Source organism: Sebastes fasciatus, chromosome 6, assembly GCF_043250625.1.
Source record: "Sebastes fasciatus isolate fSebFas1 chromosome 6, fSebFas1.pri, whole genome shotgun sequence".
NCBI lineage: Eukaryota > Metazoa > Chordata > Actinopteri > Perciformes > Sebastidae > Sebastes > Sebastes fasciatus.
Genome location: NC_133800.1, coordinates 15,189,899 through 15,202,934, shown reverse-complemented (window position 1 = coordinate 15,202,934; position 13,036 = coordinate 15,189,899). Strand labels below are relative to the sequence as shown.

The window sequence follows — 13,036 nt, the reverse complement described above, 5'->3', positions numbered from 1 at the left end:
CCTTTTATCTCCCTCCATTAGAGGTTTAGCCCTACGAAAGAAGTGGCGCCCCCTGTTGGTGTATATAATGACCCGCGCTGTGCCCTGGAGCTGCTGAAGAAGACCACGGGAGTGAAGAAAAGCCCATTTGGCATCACCGCAGTGCGCTTCACTCGTGACCACAAAAAATGCTCCACACCAGGTCAGTATGTGTGTGGTTGTTTGTGTGTGTGGTCAGTATGTGTGTGGTCGTGTGTGTGCCAATCTATGCTGTGTTCAATTTGGATGCTGTTCAAAGTGATATTCCTCTTAGATATATGGAGTTACATTTTACAGATGCAGTTCAGTTTTCGCTTTTAGAGAGATCTAGCAGCGTTAACAGAAAATGTTGTTGCTTTGCCCTAGGGCTGTACCGAATAGTTCGAAGCTTCGAAGCTTCATTCATAAACTCGGCATTCAAATTATTATTATTAGTATTAATAACTTACAGAAACATTGTCTGCAATAATCCACCTTCCACCTTCTCTCACTCTCTCTCTCTCTCAAACATACACACAGTGAGTGAAGAGAGTCCTTGTCTCTGTAATTGTCTCATTTCTCAGTCCAAAAGTCAAAGTTTATTGAAAATAGATAGATTTAATCATTTCCAAAATTCACAAAATGTTTTTATCCAACAAAAAATCCTGCTTCAATCCCTTTTTTCGGCATTTAGCCTTTCAAAAACAACATCTTCACTGAGGTCAAAAAACAGTTTGCTCGCCTGCTTGCTGCACACAAAGAGCCACAAGCATCCTGTATTAATGAGGCGGTCTAACCACAATAACACAAAATCACATTTTCTGATTGATTGATTGATTTGTTTAGGGTAATGACATCATAAAATGTGATGACAGACATTCAAAGCTTCGTTCGAGAACCTCAATAGAAGCTTTAAATGTAAAAGAAATACATTAGTTTTAACTCTATTTTGCACAGATTTCTTACACATTGAATGGGTTTGATTTTTTTTAACATGGCTCTAACTCATTGAGTTAATAACTGTGGCTTGTTTCTTAATAGCCATAAAATGACAGACATCCTTGGCACTTGAGTGTCACCTTACAGTTTAATATCTGAGGACAGTATTTGCTAAAATTTTTTTGCAGTTTTAAAGTCTCAATCCTCTCAATTCAAACAACCCATGCTCTTTAAAAGTTCAGTTTTTAACTTGACATAGTCATTATATTCAATCTAACAAGTCATAATTAAGAATAAGTGCTACTTTGAAGCTTGTATTAACATTTTGAAATGAACTGAAAGGGACTTGACTTCTACTGTGGTTATTGTATAGTATGCGTGTGTGCGCTCGTATTGTCCCAGGAGGGAACCATTATGTTGTAGAGGTATGAGTCATTTCCAACGCCTGCATTTAGCCTTAGAAATTACAGATTGAAAGTCTGAAATAGGTTTAAAATGATACATTTTTCACCGTTTTCTGTTTTTTACCTTACAAATTGGGGCTCAGAATATTACTCAAGTATATAAAAAAAATGATATGTATTTATTTTATTGCTGAGGCTTGAACAGCAGCCATTTATGTAAAAAAAACAACTCAGACTTTACCACCACACTAACATTTAGACCTGTTTTTATGCTCTCTTTTCAAAACGTCTCCTAGTATGATTGAATTTGAGGGCATCTACTGTATGTGATTTTTCTGGAAAGATTACATTAGTGTGATTACATAAAGTGCAGTTGACTGAAGGAGTGTTTGACATATAAATTGTGCAGCAGATGGAAAAAAAATCCAAAGCAGACTTTTTTTTTCCGATTTTGCCAGTAAAATATAAAGCCAAAGTGTTTCTCATTTGCGTTGCCTTGCATATTGCTGCATTTCCGGGTTTACTTATGTTTGTTGTATTTGTATCATGTTTATGAATTCTGCATACTGTATTGTTGTCATCAAATTCATGAAAATGTTTCTTCATTTGCTTGGGGCTCTAAATTGCTTGTGAATGTTTTCTTAAGTTGTATTACGCAGGGCTTTCTCAGCCCTGGTATTTAAAAAAAAGAATCATTCTTTTGTGTTTTGGAGCATTTTCTTCTCAAGCTGTTACCTAAGCAGGCGTTCACACATGCAGACATGCTATTGTACTGTTGAGGAGACAGCTATTAAAATAGCCGTAACACATGAGTGTCTCCATATGAAATTTGTTGTAGCGCAGGTGTAGCGCAGGCGTCATTTTCAGTGAAAGCCAACATACATACACACTGCCAGAACTAAAGACACAAAGCCAAAGTTACACCTACGCTACATGTGTCTAATGTCTGTGTCTTCTCTTTGGCATCATTGTAGAGGTTTGGACCGGGAAGGTTTGAGGGAAAGTAAGCACACAGGATCTTGGGCCAGTTCATCCCAGGACAGTGAAAAGCAGGACTATATAAAAACATACTCTACAAGAATACACAAACTAATCCCACCTTTCTGTACTCTCTGCAGGTCCGGGGTCCTATAATGTGTTTGAGCATGGTTTAGCCCGGGAGAGTTTTAAAAAGGCATTTTTAGAGAGAACAAGGAAAGGAGGCTTTGGCTCCACAGCTCAACGCAACTCTGTCTTCTACAACAAGGAATCGATAGAGGCCCCAAGTCCAGGACAGTATGAGGTAGGAAGATCCATCAATACAGCAATTCATTTATTTTTTCTGATATTAATTAGGCTGAAATATCAAGCTCTGTTATTCAGATCCTCATTGCAATGTATGTGTACGTGTTGTGTGTTTGCATTCAGACAGAAAAGAAGACAGAGGAACACTACAAAAAGCAGCACACGGCGGTTTTCAAATCAGCAACAGAACGTCTGGCACTGCTGGCTAAAGTAAGTCTGTTTCCCCTCTGTCTCCCAGCATCCCTTACAGTTGTACCCGTCTCACTCTTTCTTATCCTCTCACCAAGTTTCTGTTGCAAAGCCGTTAAAACCTACTTAACAGAGGAGTCTATGATGAAGTAAAACAGCATTACATGCCAAGTTTTTACTTTGATAAATGGGCCATCGCAGCGGTAGCATCTGACCCACTATGCCAAGGGTGCTGTTTTCCAGCAGATAATTGTCTTTGACTGCTTCTTTTCTTCTGTTCCTCTTCCTCCTAATGCTCATTGATGCTGAAGAAAGCAGGTCACAATTTGTGATAATTAGTTACATGTTCTTCTGCCATGTTCCTTTCCCTTCTGCCACGATCTGCCTTGTTCCTCTCTCTCGCCCACTTTCCTGACTTTATTCCTCTCAAACTGATGTTAATATAAACCTAATATAATATATTTACAGACGTGACTTTTCTACTTCCAAGTATAACTTTATTTAGTTGTTTTCAAAAGACTTATTTTGTTTTTTATTTATGATAAACCTTTTATGAGTATTGCCTCAAACTAAATCAAAAGGAGATCATGTTTTTACTTTTACATGTATGGTTATACATTAAATATTGAATACTTTAATGTTTTCTTGTAGTGAAAATCTGAGTAGTTCTTTAACCACTGGCCATCAATATTAATGCAATAATACACAAGAAACTAATTTATCTAAACCTCAGATCCAAACAGGTTTCAATGAATTGTGTCGTTTAAAAGCTTACTGACTTCCATCAGTGACTTCCATCAGTGACCTGAATATCAACAACATTCATAAAGCAAATGAAAATGGCATATATTTATGGAATTACAACAAAATCTGTCAGGTATCAAATAAAATAAATCTAATTGAGAGAGAACAAACACACAAATAAAGACAACAAAGGACAAACGTCAACGATTCAAATGAAAGTGGAGGTACTTGTAATGAAAAGTGGCACTTTGTTTTATGATTTAAGTGTAGATTTCAATGGTTTCAAATAGGGCTCTCAAAGTTAATGGGATAATAACACATTAATGCAAATTTGTTTTAACGCCACAATTTTTTTAAATGCATTAACGCAATCGATCTTTTGGAGGTTGTGGCGGGCTCAGTTTTAAAGCTAGAGTGGAGCATCATATGAAAAGAGAAAACCTAAGGAATCCATTGGTACCAACCATGTCTTACTAGCTTGTCACGAAGGAGGTGAAATAATGCTCCGAACATACGCTATATTTTGGTGAGGAAAAGCTGTCATGTTCATTTTCAAAGGGGTCCCTTCACATCTGACCTCAAGATATGTGAATGTAAATGGGTTCTATGGGTACCCACGAGTCTCCCCTTTACAGACATGCCCAGTTTATGATAATCACATGCAGTTTGGGGCAAGTCATAGTCAAGTCAGCACACTGACACACTGACAGCTGTTGTTGCCTGTTGGGCTGCAGTTTGCCATGTTATGATTTGAGCATATTTTTTATGCTCAATGCAGTACCTGTGAGGGTTTCTGGACAATGTTTTTTGTTGTTAATTGATTTCCAATAATAAATATATACATACATTTGCATAAAGCAAGCATATTTGCAGACTCCTATGTTGATAAGAGTATTAAACACTTGATAAATTTCCCTCTAAGGTACATTTTGAACTGATAAAAAGATGTGCGATTAATTGCGATTAAATATTTTAAGCGATTGACAGCCCTAGTTTCAAATATTTCTATTTAGTTCAATAATACTGAAACAATTACAATTTCCTATTCTTCAAAGACGGTTGTGTAGATTGGGTAGAATTATGGAGGTTTCAATATCTTAATCTTGCTTTGAGTTGGTTGCATAACCAAAGTGAACATTGAAAACATTGTAAATTCAGAGTACCATTATTTCTAGGGCTGTGTGTTTCATGATTGCATCCATTTGTTAAGTGTCAACGTATTGTAAATATTGCTAAAACCCTTGTTTTTACACTTTTAAATTACAACACTAGTCTATGTTATGTACTAGTTTATATACTGTACTAGTCTACATTATGTATACCGTATTTGAAGTTAATGTCAGCAAATAAAACAGCAACAATGGTGCTCCATTTGAAAAAGTAACAATGTTTGTATTCTTTGCCCTGTATGACACAGGATGGTGTTTACTTGCATATAAATAATGTGCTAATGAAGAAACACAGAGGAGCAGCTGGACGTGAGGGTTAGCAGTTACTGACTCTAGTATTGAAAAAAGGTTCTCGGAGAAAATTATGTAAATTTCCTGCTAAAGTGTGTACTACAGCATCTTAATATTCCAGATACACAATTTGTATTTTCAAGTACCCTTCTGGGTACCAGCTGCTGTTTACTCTGATTAACTCCAAAGGTTAGAAGTGTTATCTAAATCTCGAGGCAAAGATCTCCAGAACTGATCTTAACACTGCAAACTGTGCTGCTCTCTAGAAAGACAAAGTTTAAAGGGTAATTCGGCACTTATCACAGAGGGCAGAAAATTGTTCTTCTCCACATCACCGGGTTTAGTTTGTCATCTAGCTTTCATACATATCTCGCACTCAGTTCTATGCTGCCGATATGACTTTGACTAACTTCATCAATAACATCACAACAGTACGTTTACAAGCACTAGACACTAGGTAGGTTGGCCACAGCCTATTACAGCCGGTTACATGCTAATCAGATTTCTATTCTCCTCTTTTTCTATATACTGTATACTACAATGATGGAAGACAGGTTTCTTGTTTACATTACTTATAAAGGTACAGTGTGTTGGATTTGGCAGCTTCTAGTGGTGTGGTTGCAGATTGTAACCAGCTGAGTACCCCTCCGCTCACTCCTCCCTTTACAAGACTGTGGTAACGTGAGCCGCCGACTGTAATGCCGTGGTAACGCCGTTCGCCTCATTCAGAGGCCATCCTTACCATAATAACGCTACTCTAGGAGCAACGGAAGGGCACGCCACAAGATAAGAAAAATCAACTTAAATAAATCATGCCATGCCTGTTATTCAAACGTATGTAACCACTGTTTGGCAATCTAATCCTATTAGGGTGGATAAGGTTAGACGGCGGCTGATGGCACCACGGTTTTGCACTCTGCAGCTCATGTTACCACAGTTTCACAAGCCTGTCAGAGAACTACGGTGGCGTTCAGGTACGTAACGTAGCGTAACGTAAACGTGTTTGGTTTGTCCGTTCTGGGCTACTGTAGAAACGTGACGGACTCCGTGAAGAGGACCCGCTCCCTATGTAGATATGAAGGGCTCATTCGAAGGGCTTATTGTAAGCTAACGAAAACACAACAATTCTTAGTTTCAGGTGATCATACACTAATGAAAACATACTGTAGTTATGAATATTATATTCCATTTCTGCTAATAGATCCCCTGAAATGTTACACACTGTTCCTTTAAACACAAAAGAAAGTAATGCAGGAGGAGATTTCTACTCTTTGTGATCCAGTATTGATTGACCTTTAAACTGTTACATCTATAACGAGTGCTTTTTTTTTTTTTTCACAGAAAGTTATTTAAAAGTCTCATTAATAAAAAAGCACATATGAAAATTATGTTTCACAAGTTAGAAAACAGCCGTGCTAACAGTAGGTCTCACCTGGGTCCAATAGTTATCAGTCCTCGCTGTCAGGACACAGAACCCTGCTGGTTTTCATTCCTGCTGTCTACTCAGGGAGTGATTTACACCTCGGACAACAGGTGAATGCAATTAAGTACCTGGTAGGACGTAAAACCAGCAGGACTCTGGGTACAGAGGAGCATGATTGAGAACTACTGCCCCAGCGAATGAGGAGCGGAGCCTGAGAAATATACAGGTGTTACATGTGAAAATATCACCAAATACACCTGCATAAAAAGGCTGTTCACATGCCGCATCTAAAAACGTGTGGAAAAAGACAGCCGTGTCATTTCATCCTTTTATCCAAGGTGCTTCGGAGGTTTTCGCCACTGTCGCGCCTGCCTTTACTGATCAACCAAAACCGGCATTCTGCGATGACGATGATGAAGTTGCGGTAATTTAGCAGTAAAAGCCTCACTAACTAAACTAAAACTGACTTGTTAAAACAAAGACAAATGGATTTCCTGCACAAATCCCTCAAGTTAGCTTTACTGCTTGATTTCTCTGTGTCAATTTGGCTGACCTATTGACCAGATGTTGTGACTTTCTTGGACGGAGAGGGTGAAGCAAGTAAAATAGTCTGTGGGACACATCATAAAGCTCTGTGTAGTCAAGCAATAAAATGATTAACGTCTCCTCCATATATTTACCTCAGACTGATATTTACGGAAGAAAAAAAAGATATCTGCCGACTGTGATTGGTTATTCCTCGTCAAGACATGCGGTGCACGCTGCAGCGTTCCAAAAGTTTAACTATTTTGATCTCAAAGTGCAGCCGTCGCGCCCTGTAAAATAGACGCTTGGGAAAGCTTGCGCGTCGTGACTGTGACGCTCCGTGTCTGGGTTGTCACATCCCTGTGCCACCCTGCTGTTTCCAGCATAGTAGAAAGATAATGTCATAAAACTATTGGGATAGTAAGGAATATAATTTCTGCTGTCCTCATGAGTTGTACTGTACGTCTCTGCAACTAATAAACCACTGGGCACAGCATAGCATTTGTTACAGTTTCAGTTTTTACACTCTTAGAAGTTTGTACGGCAGTTTGGACCAACTTTGTCACCAACTTGTGTGTATTTATACATTTACATTATTGTCTATGCATTCATACAATGAACTTAGGCGAGTGTGATGAGACTCATTAGAAAACAGGGAAAGAGCCATTAATGCTTCTGGTGCTGATCACCTCTGTAATAGTCTCTACCTCATATATCTTTCTGCGCCGTTTGCCATTTTTCATGACAATAGCTCTGTGTAGTTTTCTGTCAGGCTGCAGTATATTGTGCTGATGGATGAGCTGGCTCACTTGGTGTGCTAAGGCTTGACAGCCACACAGTTCACATAATGTCTGTTTCACATTGTCATGTACTAATGCGGTGAAGCTGCAGTATGGATCTGGATGTCTAAGGTCTGCAAGTTCGAATGATCAGTGGTGCTTTCATACAATGCCGGACACACGGGGTGATTAAATACTTAACAATGGCTTTAACTTGGTTCAAATCCCAGTGGCAGCACCTCCAGCTTGGTTTGTGTTCACCCAAACATAATTGGCTGCGGTCGCAGGTGGGGAGCTGGCGAGGTCAAGGTGAAAAGAAGCGGCTGGCGGCACCGTGTGACACAGAGGTGGCACATGTTTGTCTGCAACACTCCTCGGGCAAACAGTAGGGTTAGCTGTGACCGGGACTGTAGTGGACAGGGTTTGGACTTTATAAATTCGGAGAAAATGCCAAACAAGAAAACAAATCTTATTTAACTGTTCTTATATTCACAATATCACCTCCATATTTCCCTCCGTCTTGCTCTTCTTATCTTTCTGGGTAGTAGCTCAGAGTGCTCTGTGGAGAAGATCTGAGGCCACTTCTAATGGCTCCACACAGAGCCTCCTTTATGGCCAGTTAATGAAAAATCACCCTGGGACGTCTTAGCTCTAACAGTTAGCCACATGCCGCGCTGCAGCCTCGGCTGTATCCCTGGTAACGACCCCCCACTGGGGCGGATATTAAAAAGTGTCTAATTAGGAAACGATCACGATCACGAAAAGGGAGTAAGACAAGAAAGAAAAAAAAGAATAAAGGCAAAAACGTACGTCCTTGTTATCTGTTTCATTTTTTTGGAGTTGATGTCTTCTGTAGTTTGACTTAAAAGCTTCATCTCGCAGTAGAGGTCGACATTTTGTTGGAGAAATTATTCACACTGCATCGCTTTTGAAATCAGAATTATAAAAGATCGACTGTGTCAGTTGAAATGATAGAAGCTGTCTTGTGGGGTGCGTTAAACACAACAGGGAGACCTGTTATCTGACTTCTGATATGTATTACAGTCTTTTCTCTGTCTTTGCTATTAGCTGCTCTGCTTTTTATTATCCAGATCTGTTGTGTTTGTTTGGAAGCAAAGTCCAGTTTATGTGGTTCCAGTTTACAATAATTTATTCTATGCACAAATCTGTCTATTCCCATATCCACCCTATAAGGATTAGATCGCCAAACAGTGGTTAAGTACGCTTTGAATAACAGGCATGGCATGATTTATTTAAGTTGATTTTTCTTATCTTGTGGCGTGCCCTCATTCAAAGGATGCTTAAATTTCTGACAGTCTAAATCAAACACACCTTGACTAGTTCAAATATTTGAAGCTATGTTGGATCTGTACTTTAGCTGCAGGTCTGGATCTGATAGGAGTTGATTACCTGTCCGTGGAGAAGAAAGAAACCAGACATGGTGTTGAGAAATGACAGATCTGCAAGAGGAGATGATTATGAGTGGAGCATATCTTAAATGAGAGTTTGCTTTTCTCTCACGTCTAATCCAGTGCTCTTTCCCTGTGTTATTTCTCCTGATCCCCATCTTTCTCTCCTCCCTCTTCTCTTTCTCTTCTTTTTCTTTCATCCCTCTTTCATTCCCCCTCTTACCCCACTTTCTACATTCCCTCCTCTCCATCTCCTGCCTTCATTTCCTTCCTCCAAGCCAACCCTTCCTGCTAATGACCTTTATGTTGCAGAGGTCGTGGGATACCCTCAGGCAGCGCTGGGAGAGAATAAGTGTGGAATTTAATTTGGAGCTATGTTTTACCCCGAGGCAGTGGAATTCCTCTCCTATAGATCAGTGAAATATTGCCCTGTCCCTTGAAGCGATAGGGGGGAGCTTTGACATGGCGTTTTGTCTGTCTGTCAGTCAGGTTTTACTAATACATGTCTGCCTCTGTCGATTTTGTTCTGTTGCCAATGATGTTGAGATTAATAGAGGTCTTGATGGACGGTTATTGTTATACTCAGTGAGAGTGAGGGATCGTCAATGGCAAGGGCATTGGTTCAACAACAAGGTGTTAGCGGTAGCTTTAATGAGAAGTGCACTTTCACTTATATGTGCACTATTAGTGAATTGTGGGCAGCAGGTTAAATTTGTACTGTAAACCATCAACTGTCAGTTAATGTTGGATCATGTGGTACACAAGATTATCCATGAGTTAAATCTGTAGAGAAATAAAAATACTGAATATTTATAACCTCAACCGATAATTCAGATTCACCATGTTGCACCGCTAACACATTTAAAGAAAATATTTTTTAAAATAGCTCATATAACCCACATAACATCAGTAAATAAAAATCAAATTTCAGTTTTACTCTGACACATAAGCAAATATTTGACAGTATAAAGTTCCTGTTCAAGCAGGTCTGTTGGCTCCATGTAAGTCATTTTAAACTGATGTAACCAAGCAATAATGTCTCTGCCAGTCAAACAAATTTCAATTTATCCACACTAATATCTGTTACGCTGACAATGAACAGCACTTCATAATTCTCCTTCCTCAATGTGTAACTGACTTGATGGAATCAGACAGACAATATTAATACATGGCTTTTATTACATGTATCACTGACAGTGATTGCAGGCAGGATTCATAATGGTGTGACAATGGTGTATGATAATGTACAGTAATGTACAATAACAATGAAAACAAATAGAGAAAGGACGCACTTCACACATCCTTCACTTGGCAACTCTAGCTGTTGCTGGTAGAGGCAATACACTGACTTCCAATGCTAAATAATAGTAATAATAATAATAATAGTACAAATATAAATTATACATTTTTTACAATTACTCATTGTACACTTATACTTGCACAACTGCACAATTGTTACCAGCATTGACAGGTAACAAAGTACCAGAATTACAGTAATTAAAAGCTGCAGTGGGTAGAATTGGAGCAAATATGATTTAAAAAAAAAGTTATTTTTATAAAACGGTCACTATATCCTGACAGTAGTGCATGAGAGAGGTAATCTGAAAAAATCATGTGACTCTGTGTCCTCCGGTGCTCCTAATGGCATCTGCAAGATTTCAAAGACCAGAGGAAAACAACCAATCAGAGCTGAGCTGGAGCCTTGCTGTCTCTGAGCAGCTGTCAATCACTCGCAAACTCCGATCAAACAGTCAAACTAGGCAGCGCTGATCAAATATGAATCAATATTCTGTTTCTGTAATACCTATTTCGCTCCTCAAATGTTTTCAGAAACATCTTGTAGTGCTATGTTTAGCTGTAAAATGAGAAAGTTTGTGACCCTGCAGCCATGTTGAGATCAGTTGAGGAACTACCAAGCCTGCCCAGCAGCTGGAGCAAACTTTCTCATTTTACAGCTAAACAGTACACTACAAGATGTTTCTGGAAACATTTGGGGCGAGAAATAGGCATTACAGTAACAGAATATTGATTCATATTTGATCAGCGCTGCCTAGTTTGACTGTTTGATCTGAGTTTGCAAGTGATTGACAGCTGCCTCCGTTGAATGAACAGCCAATAGGAACGCTCTCTCTCTGAAATGACCTGTGATTGTCCAGATTTTTGAAAGCCTGAAAACAGAGCCATGAGGAGGTGCAGAAGTCTAGTTTTCTCTCAGAACACTTGAATTACAATATGCTGAAAGGTTATTATGGATTTTTTGCCCAATGATGCCAAAAACATTCTGCTCACTGAAGCTTTCAGCCAAGACAGCTAATATGTGCTAACGTCAGTTGTCACTTGTTGCCATGGTAAATATTCACCTATCCTGCAGCCCAATGGAGACACCAGTGTCAAACTCAGACATTTATCTGTTTTTTTCCACACTAACTGGCAACTTGATCACTGAGGACACAGATACCATGTGATACCAACATCATTATTGGCTCACAATAATATACAGTATATACATAATATGTAAATGACTACAGACATTTTTTATTAATAAGACCTATAATAAGTGTGAAGGCTAAATGATGTGTCTGTGTCAGTTGTTGTATCCGAGGTAGCTCTATAGGTATAAATATATATATATATACTGTAAATGTGGAGAGTCCAGCTATTGCTAATGTGCACCTCCTCAAAAATATAACTTCAGTAGAAGCAATGTGGGCGATGTGGAGACTGGACTGCTGTGTATCCCTCCAACCCTTTTCCGGTGCCAGTTGTCTTCATAAAAGTCATATACAACATACAATCATATTCAGTAGCAACTCTATTGTATTTCTGGTCCAGCGACACAGACAGACATCATTCACAAGGCCTGACGCAGTCATGGAAAACCTCATTAATGTCAATTACAAGTGGAAAAACACCACATTGCTCTCAGAAAAAGATACCACACACACACACACACACACACACACACACACACACACACACACACACACACACACACACACACACACACACACACACACACACACACAATGGGCTTGAGAAAGACAGAAAGAGAGGAGAGATGAAACTGAATGGAAGCAGCAGTGGGAGGGAATGAAGAAAAAGACAAAGAGGATGCGAGAGAGAGAGCCTCTGTGTATAATGTGTAATTATCTATCCTATTAGCTCTGGTTGCGATAATTAGAGTGTTTGCTAAACATACATTTATCAAACTGAAGCACAGCATTACCCCCCTGCTCTGCAGAATGAACCGAACAGAAATCCAGGAGGTGAAATTATACTGAGAATGAAAGGGGGGCGAGATTGACAGAGGGATGGAGGAAAGAGCGAGAAAGAGGGGCAGATAGAGAGAAAGAAAGGTTGACCTTGTAGACAAAGAAAGACAGAAGAAGTGTGGCATTGCTGTCTGTGGCATAAATAAATAAAAGCCATGTGAGTCAGACAACGAGTGTGACAGTTGCATTGAAGGTAATGCCATGGGCAAGATTTTCTTGGAAGTATCTGGTATAGGAAAATATGCAACGGCCGAGGGTTTGTCACTTATTGACTTTTTGTCTCTGTTTCATTGCATTTTTATGATATATCCAAGGACAGCTAATGGCATGTCATGGTGCAGCCTCCATTTATGGGAGACAAGGGAGTCGGGTGATGAAAGAAAAGAACAAAAACAGGAAAATGGAGTTATAGATTTGATATGGATTTTACTGTCAGCTGTCAGGGTAATGATGATGATGTGAGTCCCTATGAGAATTCAAGCGCGGCCACATACATAGTGCACATACTGAGAAAGTGACTCACTCAAAGTGTCCCCATAAACACATAAATTCACATATATTTATGCAGCTATACCCAGAGTGTACAGACAGTATACATATATGCATGTGCT

At 39.3% G+C, this 13,036-nt stretch overlaps 1 protein-coding gene across 1 annotated transcript in view; it reads left to right on the top strand.

Moving 5' to 3' along the window:
• stpg2 (sperm-tail PG-rich repeat containing 2) overlaps window positions 1–13,036 on the top strand; it is a 76,137-nt gene that overhangs the window by 24,755 nt on the left and 38,346 nt on the right. Inside the window, exons 8-10 of the mRNA XM_074637825.1 lie at window positions 22–181; window positions 2,459–2,622; window positions 2,748–2,834. Of these exons, the coding sequence (XP_074493926.1) occupies window positions 22–181; window positions 2,459–2,622; window positions 2,748–2,834 (411 nt within the window). The remainder of the gene's footprint in view (window positions 1–21; window positions 182–2,458; window positions 2,623–2,747; window positions 2,835–13,036) is intronic.